This window comes from Eptesicus fuscus, chromosome 14, assembly GCF_027574615.1.
Source record: "Eptesicus fuscus isolate TK198812 chromosome 14, DD_ASM_mEF_20220401, whole genome shotgun sequence".
NCBI lineage: Eukaryota > Metazoa > Chordata > Mammalia > Chiroptera > Vespertilionidae > Eptesicus > Eptesicus fuscus.
In genome coordinates this window covers 58375188-58396392 of record NC_072486.1, presented here as the reverse complement: position 1 = coordinate 58396392, position 21205 = coordinate 58375188, and the positions used below count along the sequence as shown (strand labels likewise).

The 21205-nt window shown below is 48.2% G+C and overlaps 1 protein-coding gene across 1 annotated transcript in view; it reads right to left on the bottom strand.

Annotated features, from left to right (window-relative positions):
- SLC35B4 (solute carrier family 35 member B4) overlaps nucleotides 1-15931 on the bottom strand; it is a 43277-nt gene extending 27346 nt beyond the window's left edge. Inside the window, exons 1-2 of the mRNA XM_008150515.3 lie at nucleotides 15653-15931; nucleotides 4492-4605 (exon numbers count right to left, since the gene is read on the bottom strand). Of these exons, the coding sequence (XP_008148737.1) occupies nucleotides 4492-4605; nucleotides 15653-15729 (191 nt within the window). The 5' untranslated portion in view covers nucleotides 15730-15931. The remainder of the gene's footprint in view (nucleotides 1-4491; nucleotides 4606-15652) is intronic.
- Nucleotides 15932-21205: the final 5274 nt, after the last annotated feature.

The window sequence follows — 21205 nt, the reverse complement described above, 5'->3', positions numbered from 1 at the left end:
AGGGGGGACTTGACTCTGGAGGACTTGGCCAGAGGTGCGGGTGGGTTTCTGGGTCCCACCAGGGCGGCAGGTGGGTTTCTGGATCCCGCCTCCTGTGGTGGCTGCGGCGGCAGTGGCAGCGGGACTCTTTCTGGGTCCCGCCTCCCACAGTGGTGGCGGTGGTGGCGGTGGCGGCGGAACTCTTTCTGGATCCCGCCTCCTGTGGTGGCTGCGGCGGCAGTGGCAGCGGGACTCTTTCTGGGTCCCGCGGGACTCTGGGTCCTGAGTCTTGTGCGATTTCGCACACTGGGCCCCTAGTATATATATAAAAGCCTAAGCAACCGTTATGACCGAAGGACCGGTCGACCAGTCGCTATGACGCGCACTGACCACCAGGGGGCAGATGCTCAATGTAGGAGCTGCCCCCTGGTGGTCAGTGTGTTCCCACAGGGGTAGGGCTGCTCAGCCAGAAGCCAGGCTCACTGCTGGCAAGCACAGCTACAGTGGCAGGAGCCTCTCCCGACTCTGCGGCAGCACTACCGAGCAGCAGCGGCAGGGACAGCGGGCTGGGATGGGCGCGCATGGTGCCAGGCCCTGGCTCGGGCTCCTCCCTGGCTGCCTGCTGCTTGGCACACTGCTACATCCCTCAGGGGATGTCCGACGGCCGGTTTAGGCCCGATCCTCACAGGCCTCCTGCAGGGATTGGGCCTAAACCGGCAGTCGGACATCCCCTGAGGTGTCCTGGATTGCAAGAGGGTGAAAGCCAGGCTGAGGTATCTCCCATTCCCCCCCATGCACGAATCCATGCACCAGGCCCCTAGTTTAAAATAAATGGCTAAAGAATGCAGGGGAAAGGTAAATAAGGATCTCCATGTTTGTCATGAAATGATGATCTTTGAAGGACGGGGATCTCATCCTTCATCTTTGCACATCTGAAGACTGTGACAGCACCAAGTCTAAGCTATCTTCCCTATCAATGCAAAACAGTATCACACATATGAAAAAATTACTGGCAATAGCTGTGTCCCTGCTTTAAATCATATACCATTGGTGACTTGCCAAATTTTCTTAGTCCCTGTCTTGAAAAGATGCCATTTAAAGATAAAGTGAGTTCATCAAGGTCTTTCAGGAAATTAATTCCAACTATATTCCACATTGTTGCCAACATTGCACTGCCCAGAAATTGCTCACAGGAATGAATGACAGGAGCAAGATTTTCATTACAGCTTCATAGATAGGAAATAAAAAGCCAGCACAAATGGGACACTTGGAGTATGGTTGTTAGGGAAGGGTTATGGTGAGCCTCCAAGGGCAGGTTAGGGAATTTGGGCTTCACTCTGACCCTAATGGTGACCCCTGAGCACTTATGAGAGAGGGTGCTACACTACAAAGGTAAGAAGTTGATATGGGGGATGAGGAGGTAACAGGCCGAAGGTCCGTGCAGGAAGGATCCTATAATAAGAGGGTAATATGCAAATCGATCGAACAGTGGAACAACCAGTCGCTATGACGCACAATGACCACCAGGGGGCAGACGCTCACCACAGGAGCTGCCCCCTGGTGGTCAGTGCGCTCCCACAGGGGAGCGCTGCTCAGCCAGAAGCCGGGCTCACAGCTGGCGAGCGCAGCGGTGGTGGTGGGAGCCTCTCCCACCTCTGTGGCAGCAATAAGGATGTCCACCTGCCATCCTCCAAGGGCTCCCAGACTGCAAAAGGGCGCAGGCTGGGCTAAGGGACCCCCCCCCCCCCCCCCAGTGCACGAATGTTGTGCACTGGGCCTCTAGAACTGTTATAAAAGTTATGAGGAAAGTGAATACGTTCCTGAACTACGCTGGCAGCCAGAATGGAAAGAGAAAGGGTCAAAGAAATACAAAATGCTGGAGCTCCCCACGATGTACATGCTGGACATGAGAGCAAAGAATTTTATGCAGATATGAAAGCCAACAGAAACAAACAAAAATGTATTCAGAATATTTAGCATCACATTGGGAATTTTAAAATATGATATTAGTAACAAAATTCAGCTAGGTTTTCTATAGTAAGATTACTCAGGAATACTGCAAAATAATACCAACAACAACTGGTTAATACCAGCCTTAACCAGTCCCCGCATACATTCATACCGGAAGGGCCCCCTCAGAGGGATTAAGTGACACTATCCTATTAAATACTGGATGGATTACATATTTATTTCAAGTCTCTGACAGCAAGAATACTCTTTTCGATACATTGTTTATTATAAGAACTGCTATTTGGCCCCATGAGTACAATTATGTAAATATGGACTAATGGTCAGAGGTCTGGAATAAACAGTTTTGCCTCAGCTTGCCAATCACTTTCTTTTAATTGAGGTGAAATTCACATAACATAAAATCAACCATTTTAAAGTGAACAATTCAGGGGCATTTAGTACATTCTCAATATTGTGCAACTACCACCTCTATTTCCAAAAGCCACTCATTTCTTAAAAGGAACAATGATACCACTCTTACCATATGTGATAACATGAGGATAGCATACATAACTATTTAAAAAATTGGTGAGATCACTCTAGGCCTTTAACTGATCACCTACCACTCAGACAGACACACACACACACACACACAGTCTGTTGTCTCCATCACAGTTATTTAAAGCATCGCGGCAGGAATTTTATTCTAAATACTAGAGGCCTGGTGCACGAAATTCGTGTACGGCGGGGAGTGGGGGGAGTCCCCTCAGCCCAGTCTGCACCCTCTCCAATCCGGGACCCCGCGGGGGATGTCCGACTGCCGGTTTAGGCTCAATCCTGCCGGCAGTTGGACATCCCTCTCACAATCTGGGACCGCTGGTTCCTAACTGCTTACCTGCCAGCCTGCCTGATCACCCCAACTGCCCGCCCCTGCCAGCCTGATCACACCTAACCGCCTCTGCCTGCTGGCCTGATCACCCCCAAAGCCCCCCCCCCCGCCCCGCCGGCCTGGTCGCCCCCAATAGCCCCCCCCCCCCCGCCCCCCTCGCCAGCCTGGTCGCCCCACGCAGCCTTCTGTTCAGTCGTTGGTCATCCCTCACTAACCCCCCTGCCAGTCTGATCACCCCACACAGCCTGCTGTTCAGTCGTTTGGTCGTCCCTCACTAACCCCCTGCCGGCCTGGTCGCCCCACGCAGCCTGTTCAGTCGTTTGGTCGTCCCCACTAACCCCCCTGCCGGCCTGGTCGCCCCACCAGCCTGCTGTTCAGTCGTTTGGTCGTCCCTCACTAACCCCCCTGCCAGCCTGGTCACCCCACGCAGCCTGCTCAGTCGTTTGGTCATCCCTCACTAACCCCCCTGCCAGTCTGGTCACCCCACGCAGCCTGCTGCTCAGTCGTTTGGTCGTCCCTCACTAACCCCCTGCCGGCCTGGTCGCCCCACGCAGCTGTTCAGTCGTTTGGTCGTCCCTCACTAACCCCCCTGCCAGCCTGGTCACCCCACGCAGCCTGTGTTCAGTCGTTTGGTCGTCCCTCACTAACCCCCTGCCGGCCTGGTCACCCCACGCAGCCTGCTGCTCAGTCGTTTGGTCGTCCCTCACTAACCCCCCTGCCGGCCTGGTCGCCCCACGCAGCCTGCTGTTCAGTCGTTTGGTCGTCCCTCACTAACCCCCCTGCCAGCCTGGTCACCCCACGCAGCCTGCTGTTCAGTCGTTTGGTCGTCCCTCACTAACCCCCCTGCCAGCCTGGTCGCCCCACGCAGCCTGCTGTGTGGTCGTCCATCCGGTTGTTTCGGTCGTGACGGTCCCTGGGTTTTATATATTAGGATAGCTCCTGGAGTTTCACAACATATTAAATTTAGAAAATGAATATAAACTCTACTATATCTTTGATACAAATCTTATAAATGGATGTCTCATATTCCTTTTACATAAGTACCAGAAAAGCTCTTAATTTTTAAAAAATTTATCTTTATCATTGAAAGTATTACAGATGTCCTATTTGTGTTTTTTTTTTTTTTTCCCCATTGACCCCCTCCAACCAGTACCCATCTCTCCCAGGTTTTCACCACCCCTATTGCCTGTGTTCTTGGGTTATGCATAGAAGTTCCCCAGTTAATCCTCCCCTCCCACCCCCTAACCCTCCCCTTCCCACTGAAGTTTGTCAGCCTGTTGCATGCTTTTATGCCTCTGAATCTATTTTATTCATCAGTTTCTTTTGTTCATTAGATTCCACAAATGAGTGAGATAATGTGATACTTACCTTTCTCTGACTGGCTTATTTAGATTAGCATAATGCTCTCCAGGTTCATGCCCGCTGTTGCAAATGGTGAGTTCTTTCTTTTTTTTTTACAGCTGTGTAGCATTCCATTGTGTAAAGGTACCACAGCTTTTTTATCCACTCACTCACTGATGGGCACCTGGGCTGTTCCCAAACCTTAGCTACTGTAAATTGCACTGCTATGAACAAAGGGGTGGATATATTCTTTCTGACTGGTGTTTCTGGATTCTTAGGAGATGTTATTTTAAAAGACAAAAAAAGTCTAAAAGAGATTTCAATGTACATACCTTATTGGGATAGCTGGCTGCTTCCTCCCGAAACTGACTTCAAAGAAGAAGCCTTCCACAGCAATAAATAAAAATTGTGCAAATGTCACAATGTTCCCACATCCTGGATGCTTCCTGCATTGTGGGGGACAAAAAGAAAAAGGCACAAAAAACTGAGATAAAGGCCACTATGATTTGTTATATTGACAGTTCAGAGTAACAGGGAGATAGATTTCCATCACCCACTGTCCTCTCAGTTTTCATGGCCCATGGATCACATACATTTAGCAAATACCTCACAGAGAAGAATGTGAAGCCTTATTTCACTCTTCTGTAGGTATAGCAGGCCATCAGGAAGGACCACTCTGATGCACTCTTCCTGAAACTATGACACAACCTTCCTGGTAAACTGTAGGAATTGGTCAGTCAGATGTTCTTTTTGAGATCTTCACTTAACCAAGAGGACTGTATTCAGGATCCTAGTCAGCCTACGCAGCGTATGCTCAGGTCTCCTAGAAATGTTTATATATCCCCCTGACCAGAAATCTCCAAGACTACTGTCAACCAAAGACTCATACCCGGAGACATTGCCTTAGCTACCCCACGGGGGCAAAAATTGTTTTTTGGGGTGGGGGAAAGCTTACTATTTTGTAAGTATAAAGCACAGGTATATGTACAGCACATAAACCCATATATAGTGTGTCTGTGGGGGGATGACTAGGAAAACAATGTCTAAAAAGGGGTTTTAGATGGGGGTGGGGAGAGGGGTAAGAAGCAATAATGAAAAGAATGAGGACACTGCTATAGTCTACTATTCTCCACTACCTTTAACACAAATATATTAGGCACTCAATGAATGTTCATGAAATTCCATCAATGCTCTTCAGTGATCTATGTAAGGGATGGGGAATCTTTCACGGTGACTTAGGGGAAAATGTACAAGAGAAGAATTCCTTCTGGCATCCCTCCTGAGGCACTCTGAAAAGGAGTTACCGAAACCGTTTGTGGTTTTCTTGAGCTTGTCCTCCATGAGGCTCTGCTCAATCACTGGAGGAAGGTCAAAGTGAGCAGCTAGCTGCCTTTGTTTTCCGGAAGCTTCCCGGCTGCCCGTACTACCCATATTCCCACATTACAAAATTCAGCCTTCGTATCCTGCACCTTCACCTTCACCCAAGACATTTACCCACAGGTAATGAGTAGAGGGGTGTAATTATATTACTAAATATTAGTACAATGCTATTTATTAAACTCCATCTTCTGTTAGTGGTTTTAATATTAAATAGCAGTGACAAGTATACAAATTCCAAAATCCACCCATCAGGCATAAAAATAAACAGCTCCCAGCACCAGCCTTTCTTGTACGGAGCCATGCTGACACCTGAGGCAGAACTGTTGCTCCTCTTCAGGCTCCACTGCCTATGGAAACGACTGCTTTACATTCAATTCAGTGATTTCTTTTAGCACCTCTTATGTTCAAGGGGCAGGGCTAAAGGCCGCAGGAACCCATAAATAATCATGCAAGACATTTACCTCATTGAAGGAGCTCATTAAAGCCATTAGCCTCACTGTAAATTAGAGAAGGAACCTGAGCTCTAGATAGTTCTTGGCAGCGTCTACACACCTAGGCTGTTCGTTACAACCAGGTGCCCTGGGAGCCTCCCCTCCCAGTTCGGATTGGATTGGTCTGGGGTAGGGTCCTGTACTGCTGAAAGCTTCCCACTTGACTCTCATGTGCGGCCAGAGCCGAGAACCCTAAGGTGGGTCTGGGGGAAAGGCCGGGAGGGGTGAGGGTGCGTGTAAGATGCACAGGTAATCTTCACGTGCTGACACAGGATTGAGAATTACTGAGCTCCGGTGGCTAAAAATTCACAGTGACATGCGAGATGCAGCTGTCATTACCCTGTGACATGGAAGTTGATTACATCTAGTTTTCTTGTCTTTCAGATGGGAACAGTATGAGTGCCTATCCCATTGGTTTTATTGCAGAGCAAATAAGCCAGTCCCTTAAACACACTTCCCATAGTGTCTGCCAAGCAGGGAAAAAGGCAGACGAGGACTCTAGGATGGCCAAAATGTCGCATCTTGCATATCAGTAGGTCTTCCATTGAATATAGTAACCTTTTAAAATATATTTGTATTGACCGTTTTTTCTCACCTATAAATCAAAAGGGACATGCTTTTAACCTTGTCCTGAGGATGTGATGAAAAAAATATACACAACGTGCCAAACCCAAGACTTAGCCCGAGGGCTCAAGAAGCTTCCTTGCTTTCCCTCCCATTTCTCTTTACCGAAAGCTTAGGTCAACTCAAGAACAATCAGGGAGACCTACTGTGCGTACAGTTAGGGGCCAGCTGCCCGGAAGGTCCCCTGTGAATGAGACCTGATCCCTGCCCCCGAGATGACAGGATGAGGAGTATGAGAGAGTAAGGACTCAGTGCCACAGAGGGATGGCTCGAGGAAGGTGCCCCTACTCTCCGGGCGGTGTCTGGCCTTCACTCAGGCACCCGAATGAATGTGGGGATGCCTCACTTTAACAACCATGATCTGGATTTAGGACACCTCCAACAACAAATCCCATACCCACTAGGAGTCACTTCCTACCAGCCCCTTGACAACTCTAAGCTCCGTTCTCTATTTCCATAGGATTGTTACATTTCCCTATTGCACTCATATGATTCCATATTTAAAAAATGAACTTACAGAGCTTTTTAGGAACATACTGTTGTGTAGATACCAATAGAATTACTTATTTTAACTTAAATAATAAATTTCAAAACTTCAGAGTAAAAACTTAGAGCCTTTTCCCTAAATCACTTGTTTTGTTGAAATTCATTTATCAAGAATTATAATCCCGGGTGAGCCCAAGTGGCCCTGGGTCTGGGAGAGGCCAGCGTCCCTGGGTCCGGGTGACCATGTGTCCCTGGTCCGGGTGAGGCCTCATGCACCTAGGCCCGGGTGAGCCCAAGTGGCCCTGGGTCTGGGAGAGGCCAAGCATCCCTGGGTCCGGGTGAGACCATGTGTCCCTGGATCCGGGTGAGGCCTCGTGCACCTAGGCCCGGGTGAGCCCAAGTGGCCCTGGGTCTGGGAGAGGCCAAGCGTCCCTGGGTCCGGGTGAGACCATATGTCCCTGGATCCGGGTGAGGCCTCGTGCACCTAGGCCCGGGTGAGCCCAAGTGGCCCTGGGTCTGGGAGAGGCCAAGCATCCCTGGGTCTGGGTGAGACCATGTGTCCCAGGATCCGGGTGAGGCCTCGTGCACCTAGGCCCGGGTGAGCCCAAGTGGCCCTGGGTCTGGGAGAGGCCAAGCGTCCCTGGGTCCGGGTGAGACCATGCGTCCCTGGATCCGGATGAGGCCTCGTGCACCTAGGCCCGGGTGAGCCCAAGTGGCCCTGGTTCTGGGAGAGGCCAAGCTTCCCTGGGTCCGGGTGAGACCATGTGTCCCTGGATCCGGATGAGGCCTCGTGCACCTAGGCCCGGGTGAGGCCACTTGCCCCTGGGTCTGGGAGAGGCTAAGCGTCCCTGGGTCCGGGTGAGACCATGTGTCCCTGGATCTGGGTGAGGCCTCGTGCACCTAGGCCCTGGTGAGCCCAAGTGGCCCTGGGTCTGGGAGTGGCCAAACGTTCCTGGGTCTGGGTGAGACCATGTGTCCCTGGATCCGGGTGAGGCCTCGTGCACCTAGGCCCAGGTGAGCCCAAGTGGCCCTGGGTCGGGGAGAGGCCAAGCGTCCCTGGGTCCGGGTGGGACCATGTGTCCCTGGATCCGGGTGAGGCCTGTGCACCTAGGCCCGGGTGAGCCCAAGTGGCCCTGGGTCTGGGAGAGGCCAAGCATCCCTGGGTCCGGGTGAGACCATGTGTCCCAGGATCCGGGTGAGGCCTCGTGCACCTAGGCCCGGGTGAGCCCAAGTGGCCCTGGGTCTGGGAGAGGCCAAGCGTCCCTGGGTCTGGGTGAGACCATGTGTCCCTGGATCCGGGTGAGGCCTCGTGCACCTAGGCCCGGGTGAGGCCATGTGCCCCTGGGTCTGGGAGAGGCTAAGCGTCCCTGGGTCCGGGTGAGACCATGTGTCCCTGGATCCGGGTGAGGCCGCGTGCACCTAGGCCCGGGTGAGCCCAAGTGGCCCTGGGTCTGGGAGAGGCCAAGCGTCCCTGGGTCCAGGTGAGACCATGTGTCCCTGGATCCGGATGAGGCCTCGTGCACCTAGGCCCGGGTGAGGCCACTTGCCCCTGGGTCTGGGAGAGGCTAAGCGTCCCTGGGTCCGGGTGAGACCATGTGTCCCTGGATCTGGGTGAGGCCTCGTGCACCTAGGCCCGGGTGAGCCCAAGTGGCCCTGGGTCTGGGAGTGGCCAAACGTTCCTGGGTCTGGGTGAGACCATGTGTCCCTGGATCCGGGTGAGGCCTCGTGCACCTAGGCCCAGGTGAGCCCAAGTGGCCCTGGGTCGGGGAGAGGCCAAGCGTCCCTGGGTCCGGGTGGGACCATGTGTCCCTGGATCCGGGTGAGGCCTCGTGCACCTAGGCCCGGGTGAGCCCAAGTGGCCCTGGGTCTGGGAGAGGCCAAGCATCCCTGGGTCCGGGTGAGACCATGTGTCCCAGGATCCGGGTGAGGCCTCGTGCACCTAGGCCCGGGTGAGCCCAAGTGGCCCTGGGTCTGGGAGAGGCCAAGCGTCCCTGGGTCCGGGTGAGACCATGCGTCCCTGGATCCGGATGAGGTCTCGTGCACCTAGGCCCGGGTGAGCCCAAGTGGCCCTGGGTCTGGGAGAGGCCAAGCGTCCCTGGGTCCGGGAGAGACCATGTGTCCCTGGATCCAGGTGAGGCCTTGTGCAACTAAGCCCGGGTGAGGCCACGTGCCCCTGGGTCTGGGAGAGGCCAAGCGTCCCTGGGTACGGGTGAAGCCAGATCCTGGGTCCGGGTGAGGCCATGCGCCCCTGGATCCATCCGGGTGAGGCTGGGTCCCAGGCCCGGGTGAGACCACGCGCCCCTTGGGTATGGGTGAGGCCACGTGCCCCTTAGTCTGGGTGACGCCGTGCCCCTGGGTTCGGCCGAGACCAAACCAGAGGGAGTCGGACCTCCGTTACCACCATTTGTCCACCATCCAGAGCTGAGGGGTCAGTGCTGACATGTACACATAAGGAACTACTGGACATCGAAATTGGGTCTCAAAAGAACTGTTGGTCCAGGGGGAAGCTCGCTACAGATTGATTCATTTGCCTGTCAGCATAAATATTGTTGCTCGTCTCACATTCAGTTCTTATTAGTATATATCTAGTGACATATGATCTCGTTCATCTAGAGGAAATGATGAACAACATAGACTGAGGAACAAGAACAGAACCAGAAGCAAGGAGGCATCGATCGGACTATCGGGCCTCAGAGGGAGGATAGGGGAGGGTAGGGGGAGGGTTGGGGGAGGGGGAGAGTTCAACAAAAGGACCTGTATGCATGCATATAAGCCTATCCAACGGTTAAGTTCAACAGGGGGATTGGGGCATGCGTGGGGAGAGGGGTGGGATGGGAATGGGGGGATGAGGACAAATATGTGACACCTTAATCAATAAAGAAATTAAAAAAAAAAAAAAAAAGGTAAAAAAAAAAAAAAAAGAATTATAATCATAGCCAAAACCAGTTTGGCTCAGTGGATAGAGCGTCAGTCTGCGGACTGGAAGGTCCCAGGTTCGATTCCGGTCAAGGGCATGTACATTGGTTGCGGGCACATCCCCCATGTGGCAGCTGGTCGATGTCTCTCTCTCATCGATGTTTCTAGCTCTCTATCCCTCTCCCTTCCTCTCTGTGAAAAATCAATAAAATATATTTAAAAAAAAAGAATTATAATCATAACTGAAAACAGTTTCTTTGACTTTGAAGTCTCTTTGGCAAGAATTCAAATTTATTTCATTTCATTTTAATTTTTTATATAAATTTTTTTTTTAAATCCTCACCCGAGGATATGCTTTTATTGATTTTAGAGAGAGACATACATGTGAGAGAGAAACATCGATTGGTTGCCTCTCGTACGCGCCCTGACTGGGGATCGAACCCACAACCTGGGTATGTGTCTGACCAGGAATCAGACCCACGACCCTTTGGTGCATGGAATAACGCTCCAACCAACCGAGCCACGCTGGCCTGGGCAAAATTTTTATTTTTTTAAAAAGGCAACTTTGAAGAGCATGAATTGGGCATATATTTTATGCCTTTTGTTATCTCATATTCTAGATTTAGGAAACTATTCTATTTGATTCAGTACTAGGCACTTGATTGGAATAAAATGGGGGAAAGAAAATGTTTCAGATTGTTTTCCTCCTGTAAGACACACAATACCTTGCCTACTCAGTTAGCTGGTGCATATCCCCTCTGTCATTCACATCTGCTCTTTGCACTGCATTGTGGCCTGTATTTTATTTTAGATCCTAAATATAGGTATGAACATCAGGAAGAAAAACCTACATTTGTTTTCCAATTTGGGAAAAATGATTTAAAATGTTCGCTTCTCCCTGCAATTCACTTGAGCATTTCCATTTTTCTACTTGCCACTTATTACGGCACCCAATGGTTCCAAGGAAGCCATATAAAAAGCACAGTTCCTGCTCTATAAAGATTTATGAGCTGTGATGTCCCAAGACAGAGTCACAAATTCTGAGAAGGCCAAAACTAGAAAGAACTTTAAAGACCATCCAGTCCAACCAGCTCTTATTTTATTGTAACATGAGAAGTCGTGAGTTGCCCAAGCAAATCAGGAAAAAGCTGCTATTCATCTGCTGTCCCATTCATTAAAGTCATGAATGTACTCCTCTCCTTATGAAAACCCATTGCTGTATGCAAAAATCCAGATTTACAAAAAAGGATAAATGAGCGACGATTTATTTACACATTATTCGAAGTGTTCTAAGTAGAAGCTTCCATAATGCATGAAAACATTCTGTAAAGTTACATTTACCCACAACTTCTCAGGAACAAACCCATAAAACAAGGTAGACCTGCACTGAAATAAAAGTCGTCAGAGGGGAGGGGAAGCCTGAGTGTGCGTCAGGCTTTGCACAGGAATCTCCTTCAGATCCACGTGAGGCAGGTGGCGCCATCACCTCCCCGCCCCACTTTTACTGTTGAGCAAACAGACTCAGGAGATCAAGTAAATTAGCCCGGTGCTCATAACTAGTAAGAGGGCCTTCAGCTGCTAGCATAACTGACATCACACAACCTTTCAGAAGATTTAATTTAATGGCATATTCAACACAAATGTGACACTATTATTCTCTGACCTTTATTTGGCTGGCCTGATTGTACCACATTTTTATATTTTAAAGTCAATTTCCATTTGTTAAGTTGTATGAGTCCTTATATATTTTGAAAATTAACCCCTTATCAGATATATCTGTGGCAAATATGATCTCCCATACAGTAGGCTCCCTTTTCATTTGTTGATGGTTTCTTTTGCTGTGCAGCTTTTTATTTTGATGTAGTCCCATTTGTTTAACAAGAGGTGTCTTAGATTTTGTGTCTGCCTATGGTTTCTTGTGGAATTTTTATGGTTATATGACTTACATTTAAGTCTTTTATCCATTTTGAGTTTATTCTTGTGTATGGTGTAAGTTGGTGGCCTAGTTTCATTTTTTTGCATGTGTTTGTCCAATTTTCCCAACACCATTTATTAAAGAGACTGTCTTGACTCCATTGTATGCTCTTGCCTCCTTTGCCAAATATTAATTGAGCATAATGGCTTGGGTCGATTTCTGGGTTCTCTGTTCGGTTCCATTAATCTATATGCCTGTTCTTGTGCCAGGACCAGGGTGTTTTGAGCACAGTGGCTCTGTAGTACAACTTGATATCTGGTATTGTGATCCCTACCACTTTGTTCTTCTTTCTCAAGATTGCTGCGGCTCTGCGTGGTCTTTTTTGGTTCCATATAAATTTTGGAATATTTGTTCTGGATCAGTGAAATATGCCATTGGAATTTTAAAGGAACTGCATTAAATTCAAAGATTGCTTACAAACAATCCAATTAAAAAATGGGCAAAGACCTAAATAGACACTTCTCCAAAGAGGACATACAGCTGGCTAAAAGACATATGAAAAAATGCTCAGTCACTAATCATCAGAGATGCAAATTAAAATGACAATGAGGTATCACCTCACACCTGTCAGAATGGCTATCATTAACAAATCAACAAAGATCAAGTGGTGGCGAGGATGTGGAGAAAAAGGAACCCTTGTGCACTGCTGGTGGGAATGCAGACTGGTGCAGCCACTATAGAAAACAGTATGGAGTTTCCTCAAAAAATTAAAAATGGAACTCCCATTTGACCCAGTGATCCCACTTCTAGGAATATATCCTAAGAAACCCAGAACACCAATCAGAAAGAATGTATGTACCCCTATGTTCACAGCAGCACAATTTACAATAGCTAAGATCTGGAAACAGCCCAAGTTAGATGAGTGGATAAAAAAAGCTGTGGTACATTTACACCATGGAATACTATGCAGCAGTAAAAAAGAAAGATTTCTTACCCTTTGGGATAGTATGGAGGGATCTGGAGAGTATGATCCTAAGCCAAATAAGCCAGTCAGAGAAAGACAAACATCACATGATCTTACATGTGGAATGCAATGAACAAAATAAACGGATGAACAACACAGATCCAGAGGCATAGAAGCATGAACAGACTGACTAATCTCAGAGGGGAGGCAGGGTGGTAGAGGGGGTGAGGGGTGGGAAGAGATTAACCAAAGAACTTCTATGCATATCTGCATAACCCATGGACACAGACAATAGTGCAGGGAAGGCCTGGGGAGGAGGATGGGGGCAGGGGTCCATGGGGAAAAAAGGGGAACATATGTAATACTTTCAACTGTAAAGATAAATTTAAAAAAATTAAAGAACAGAAATCATTAAAAAAATTGATTTCCAAAGTAACCTTCCTTTGAAATGTACCAGCTTACAGCAGGATACATTGCTATATCCCTCGCCACCTGCTCTCAAGAAGGACAAATGGCCCTGGCCAGTGTGGCTCAGTTTGCTGGGCCTCCTCCTGTGCACCACAACGCTGCCAGTCAGATTCTAGGTCAAGGCACATGCCCAGGTTTCGGGCTGGATCCCCAATGGGGAGCGTGCAGGAGGCAGCTGATCGATGTTGCACTTTCATATCGATGTTCCTCTCTCCTCCTCTCTCTCTAAAAATCAATAAACTATTCTTTTTTTTTAAAAAAGTACTTTATCCTTTAAAAAGAAAAGAATGACAAATGACAGGTCTTTATCAACACTGTCTGCATAACAAAATTTCAAGCTCAGTAACTGCAAAAATGAACCCCACACAGAGTTTACCTTAAATAAACTGGTTGCTTCAGAATGACTTCATCAATGGTATCAGGAAAATAAAAGACGTTTCTAGTGGGCACCACATGAGAAACTGGGTGACCAAAACCTATAGCCTGCTCAAGTTCAAAATTAACAGGGAGGTTGAAAAGAGTTATCGGACTAGGAGTTTAGATATCCTGGATTCCAGTTTTGTCTCTGCCACTTACAAGGAGTAAAAGACCATCTGACTTCTTGGGAACTGTTCCATTTTCAGTAAAACAGACATTCTAATTCTTGACCTATATTGGGCACAGATTGTCCTGATGCCCCATGGAGATAACGTGTAGACTCGGAAACATGATGGTAGATAGCGCCATAAATAGCATTTCACAGCAGGAGAAGGAGGTCCAGAGAAGCGAAATGATTTGAAAAGGTCACCCAACCGGGGTATGACAAAGCCAAGAATGAAGTTCATAATTTCGAGATTTGTCAGTCCTGAGCCTTTTTCAGGACACCTGTTGTTTTTTCTGTAAGTCTGCACCCATTGAACGTTGCACATTATCACTCAACATTATTTGCATGCCATCCTAGTTTCCCTTTGGTAAAGACATTCTTTTTATTTTTTTTTAAGCTAACATTGCATAAGTTTCAGGTGTGCAACATTAAAATTTGACATCTGTGTTTAATACCTCCTGTTCACCACTGGAAGCTTCCATTTGTCACCCCCATTCTTTTTTTTTATTTTATTAAGAGTTTATTGGGGTGACTCTGGTTAATAAAAACCATACAGGTTTTAAGTGTACAACTCAATAAAAACATCATCTGCACCCTGCGCTCACCACCCAAAGTCAAGTATATTTCTGTTCCCACTTACCTCGTCTTTGCCCACTTCCACCTCCCAAACCCCTCCTTTCCACCTGGCTATCACCATACTGTTGTCCCTGCCTATGTGTCATATATATTTCTATTTTTTCTTAATCCCTTCACCTTTTTTCACCCAGCCCCCCAACTCTCCTCCCCTCTGACAGCTGTCAATCTGTTATGTACCTATGCTTCTGTTTCTATTTTGTTTGTCAAATGATTGTGTTGATTACATTCCACATATACCTGAGATCATATGGTATTTGTCTTTCTCTGACTGGCTCATTTGACTTAGCATAATACTCTCCAGGTCATCCATGCTGTTGCAAAAGGTAAGATTTTCTTCTTTTTTATAGCCAAGTAGTATTCCATTGTATAAATGCACCACAGCTGTTTTTACCCACCCCCCCAATCTTAATTTACGAAGTTACGTCCCAAAACACATGCCTCTCAATTTAAAGACTAATATCTTAAAGCTGGAAATGCTCTCTTGGGTCAATTAGACGGACCATATACATAAATAATAACTGATTCACCTACATCACTGAGAGGGAATATTTGGGCAAAGTACTCATGGCCATCTAATCTATAAGGGTAACAAAACACATGCCCTGCAGGCACTTTAACACACATGACACTTTCTTTGCAGCGTGTACAAAATCAGACTGCATTATAAGTCGAAAAGCTTCGGTCCGGCGCTCCAGTCAAACGTGGCATTATTACCCGGTTGGAGAAAAGAGCTAGAGGAACGTGGGTTCTGCCACAAGATTCTGCCAACTTGAGCCCAGTCACGTGAGAAATTCTCCCGGATTCAATCCCCCAGTGTGTGAAAAAGGGGTGATGCCGGCAACACCCCGAGTGTTTCCTGCGAGGGATGCTGTGAAACTATTTGGTGGGGCAGCGGACGGAGCGCAGGATGGAGGAGTGGACTCTCAGGGTCCCAGGCGGCGCAGAGCCGACCCCGCGGGGCGTGGGGGTGACGCGTGGGGACGCCCCTCCGGCTTTCTCGGTGCAGCCGGGGAACCGCGGGGTCACTCACCTGACCAGCAGCTCCAGGAAGATCACGTTACTGCAGCAGCCTGCGAACACCAGGCCCACCGCGAAGAGCGGGCGCATGGTCAGCGCGGGGAAGGGGAGCGAGCGCGCGGAGGAAGCGCCCGCCTAGACCACTACCTCGGCGGTGGCACAGAACATCGTCCCTTCCCGGAGCGCTGCTCTTCCCCGGCGCCGCCACCAACGCTCCGGGCCAGAGGAGCTGTAGTTCACTGTCAGCCCCGGCCCCATTCATTCGAGGGGGCGCTCTGGTCCTAGCCAGACTACATATCCCAGGATGCCGCGCGCCCTTACGCCATGCTGGGACGCGTCCCGCCTCTGCTGGGACCCTCCACTAGAGAAGAGAAAGAGAAGCGAGGTTATCGTCTTGCCTCTCGCGATAGGAAGCCGCAGGGTTTTTTGGGAAGTGAAGTTCCAACCCTGCCCGAGGTGGTTTCCGGCGAGTCTGCCGAGGGCTCTGAGAGGGATGCGAGCGTCACTGTCTCCACAAACACAGCGGGCGGCACTAGAGCTGCAGACCTGTGATTGATCGCTGGCGGCGTTCTAGCATCTGAAACAATTCTGAATGGAGTGAAAGCAAAAATTCCTCTGAACTTACTTTTCTGCCTTTTGAAAGGAGCATTGGAGTCAGAAAGTGCTGGAATTGAATGTTGGCTCAGCTGCTAATCAGCTCTGCTATCTCAGGCAACTTCTTCGAGCAGGAGTCTCACTATTGGTAAAAACGGGAGCAGTAATGCCCAGTGAGCAGTAATGCGCATCTTACCGTTTGTGGGAGTTACAAGCTATGATCACCTGGGCATCTTGTTAAACTGTGGATTCTGATTCATTACACCTGCAATTTGCCCTGAGATTCTGCATACCTAACAAGTTCCCAGGTGCTGCTGATGCTGCCCGTCTGTGGACCTCACTTAGAAGAGCAGATACCTATAAAACAACTGTTTCTGGAGACTTCTCTACCCCACCCCGTTGACTTTGGGACCTCCTGCCACCCAAATGTTCCTTTTCTCCTTCCCCTTAGCCTACGGTCATGCTCAAAGTAATTTATCTTTCTCCTTCACTTTACCACCAAATATCTTTAAAGACTAATCTATATTCGTAGCCTTTTCTGATCAAAGCCAGATTTTTAAAAATAGTTTCATTTTGAGTTCTACTGACCTCTTAATTGTCAAAACCACATACAGCAAGTTTTTGAGTACTGTTTCATTTAATGTTGTTTAATTATAATGTTTATAAGATGCCATTACAACTTAATTCTTGCTTGTATCAGCCTAGGGCAGTGGTCGGCAAACCGCGGCTCGCGAGCCACATGCGGCTCTTTGGCCCCTTGAGTGTGGCTCTTCCACAAGATACCACGTGTGGGTGCGCACGTACAGTGCGATTAAAACTTCAGGCCCATGCGCAGAAGTCGGTTTTCGGCCTGGGCAAGTCTATTTTGAAGAAGTGGCTTTAGAAGAAGTTTAAATTTAAAAAATTTGGCTCTCAAAAGAAATTTCAATCGTTGTACTGTTGTTATTTGACTCTGTTGACTAATGAGTTTGCTGACCACTGGCCTAGGGCAGCGATTTTCAGCCCATGTGCCACAAGAAGTACGCTGGTGTGCTGCAAGAATTTTTAAAACGTGCAACACCTGACTATTTAGTCAGGACACTAACCTCTTTTCCTTTAGATCAGGGGTCCTCAAACTTTTTAAATAGGGGGCCAGTTCACTGTCCCTCAGACTGGTGGAGGGCCGAACTATAGTTTAAAAAAAAACAACTATGAACAAATTCCTATGCACACTGCTAAGTCAGCTGCTAAGCAGGACAGGCAGCGGCGGCAAAAACACCCGGCGGGCCGGATAAATGTCCTCGGTGGGCCACATGTGGCCCGCGGGCCGTAGTTTGAGGACCCCTGCTTTAGATTATCAAACTTAAAAAATGACAACAGCCAACACAACAATAGCTGTGTGGTGTGAATGAATCAAAATTATACTTTTTTTCCCCAGATTGGCAAAAAATCTATATTTTTGGTGTGCCACAGAATTTTACTAATTAGCCTGTGTGTGCCATTACATACATTGTTTCACTTAAAGTCACAGTTTCCATGAGCCTATCAATGATGTTAAGTGAGAACGTACTGTACCAGTCTTACTTGGTCTTGCAAATGGCTTTTGACAATGAAACTCAATGCTCCGACATTCTCTTGTCCCTCTGCTCATAAGATACGAGCCTCCTCTTTCTCTTTCTACTTCTCTGACTTACCTTTTTTTTTTAGTTTTCTTTGCAGGCTTTTCCTTCTCTGTCCACCCGAATTCTCCTTTCAGAGTTCCATCACCTGTCCCTTCCTTTTTTGCCCAAACACATTCTACTGGTGATCTCATCTCTGCAACTTCAACCATCACCATATGTAACTGTGAACCTACACATACATACTCATATATGTACAGCCCCAATGTTCCTCGTGTCTTAAATCAAAGTTTCCAACTGCTTATTAGACATCTTCGACAATGTGATATCTGAAAAGAGGAACTTTCTACTCACAAAAGCTCTCTGTGTGTAGCTTTTCAACCACAGCTTCTTCCTCTAAAGCTCCAGCGCTCCATCCATCCCTAAACCACTCCAGGAATCAGGTTGCATCGTAGTTACCTGTTTTCATGTCAATCTTCCTCCCCCTCTAGCCCCTTGGTGGACCAGAATCAAGAATAACTAATTCACCTCTAGATCCTTAGCATCATATATGGTGACTGGTATCTAATATGTACATACACTTTTTGTTGAGTAAATAAATGAGCTTGACTTCTTGAGTAAAATAATTCACACCTCACAAAGTCAATAAATACGTAGTATTTTTCAGACTGATGAATTTTTTAAAATGCAAACATCAAAAAGGCACTGGCAGGAAACAGAACATTACCAGCATCTCAGAAGCGCCTTTGCCCCTTCCAATCACTCACCCCCTCTGGGAGTCAGTGCTTTTCTTTCTAGCACTAGAGATTAGTGTTGCCTGTGTGGGCAGTTTTATATAAATGGAATCATGCAGAATGTTTTCTTTGGTTCCTGCTTTCACTCAGCATTATGTTCGTCAGCTCATCTGCGTTGTTACATGTATTTGTAGTTCATTTATTGGCATTGCTGTATAGCACTGACATGAATGTACCTTGTATGAAAGTACCTCACTTTATTTGTCACTTCTTCTGGTGATGGAGATTTGGGCTATTATGAAAATGCCACTAAGAAATTTCTTTGTTTTTTAATTGTCACCCGAGAATATTTTTTGATTGACTTTTAGGAAGATTGGAAGAGAGAGGGAAAGTCAAGAGAGTAGCATCGATGTGAGAGAAACACATCGATTGGTTGCCTCCTATGTGAGCCCCGACCAGGGCGTGGGCCGGGGAGTAGCCTGCCATCAAAGTACCTGCCCTTGACTGGAATCAAACCCGGGACCCTTTGGTCCACAGGCCAACACTCTATTCTCTGAGCCAAACCAGCGAGGGCTAAGAAATTCCTTGTACTTAGCTTTTGGTGAACATAAATACACATTGCTGTTGGATATGAGTATCTTAATCAAGGTCCAGTCAGAAAACAGAAATGACCAGTAATTTGAAGAGCGAAAGTATAATAGGAAGAACTATTAACTAGTAGCAGAAGATTCATTCCTATGAGGCGTTAAGAAAGCCCCAAGATTACAGGGAGAGCAGACACAAGGAGCAGCTACTGCCTAGGACTGAGACAGACCTCCCGAGGAAGGAACACATGTGAACAAGGGTCTTCTCCCCTTAAAGTGGAGATTCAGCCTTAGTGAGGGCCTGGCTGTAGCCCTCGGCTAGCAGTGCGGTGCTGATAAACTCTAGGATAAGGTGACCAGATCGTCCTGCTTTTGGCGGGACAGTCCCGACTTTTAACAATTTGTCCCGCGTCCCACGGCGTTTTAAAATAGAATCTTTCCAAAAATAGGGACTTTTTTTAAAACGCCGTGGGACGAGGGACAAATTGTTAAAAATCGGTTTTGTCCCGCCAAAAGCGGGACGATCTGGTCACCTTACTCTAGGAGCACCTTTGGGCTCCAGCTGGGACACTGGCCACTTTGTCAGGAAGCTGCTGGGGGGTCGAAGGGGCGTTGTGCTTTCTCTCTCTAGGAAGCTGGCCGGGGCTCTCGGACCTCCTGGGAACCACCTGTAAGGTGCTGCTGAGCTGACTCAGGTGAGCGCCACAGCAGGTCCTCTGTGCTGCAGCAACAGGAAGAGAGGAAACACGCCAGAACCCAGAAGAGAAGCTGCCTCCTGTCCTGCTCCTGCAGCGAGACTCCCTGACAAATCCCGGCATCGCACCACCTGGTGGAGGAGGCGTCCACAGGGTCCAGCTCCAGCATCCCAGGCAGGGCCGTGAAGGGTGGATCTGGAGCTGAAAGGCTGTAAATCCACAACTGGAAGACCCCAGTTGTCAACTTATACCCCAGTTTTGAGGGGTCATTTCAACTTCAGTAGTTTGTTTCACCATAAAACCAAAGTTATGAAGTATAGGCATGGCTTCAGCTCCCAGGCGTCTTTGTTCTTTCTCCTTTCCCTGAGCTCCAACTTCCAGCATCTTAGACAGCAGCCAGGCTCACCCTGTTTAAACCTTCGCACGTGCCCTTCGCTCGTGAGGAGGGACCCATCGCTCTGAGAGTGTTCCTCCTCTTTGCCCCGAGTTGGCGCTGTGATGGTTTCTTGCTTCTGCTTCCCGCCACTGAGACATATTTTGAATCATTTATAAAATCCACCTAGCCAAGTTGCAGACCAAAAAAATTAAGTGAGACGCCTCCCGTGGGTTACCTTTTGACAAGGGTCCTCATGTTGACAACCCAACAGAGATCTATCATGTGGGGTTTTGTAAACTTGTTTTCCTTATCGATTACATGAGGGTGGTTTTCTCCTCCCTCTGTCGCATAAACCGTGAGGTGCTTGGAGCTGTGCACAAGGGAGGAACGCTCTGAACAGGCTCGAGGTATTGACAAAGCCGAAGGTGGTTGTTGCTTGTTTCATGGGTCATGTTCAAGCAACGCCCCAGTGTGCTAACAGGTTTGTAAAATCTAGCTTCTTCGAGGATGTCATCATAAGACAGGTTTTCTTTCTCAGAGTGCTGTGGGCAAGCTCCTGAGCAGCAGGAAACACCTCTGCTTGGCCCAGGTGCCTTGGGTCCCCCTGCACGGCTGCCGAGCTGAGGGGTGTTCAATTGTCTTGTTGACCTGAGGTGGCAAGTCTAACTCGGAGGAAAAGACACTGTTTTACTGCCTTGAGAGAAAGAACGATGTCAGAGAACCAAGTTCTTCACTTGTGTGACACGTCTCCGAGTTATTTACTGAACTCCCCCCATAACTGATAATAGTTTAAGGGGCGGGGGTGGGGGAACCAAACAAAGTCAGGAGATCACTTGATGGTAATTTTCCTGCACTGGTTCGCTCACTTATAAAAGCCACACGGCCTTTGCACATGCTGACCCACCCCTGACTCGGGTGCTGGTCAGGACCATTCACAGCTCGGGCTATCAGCTCTGGCACGAGACAGACCTGGGTTCAAGTCTCA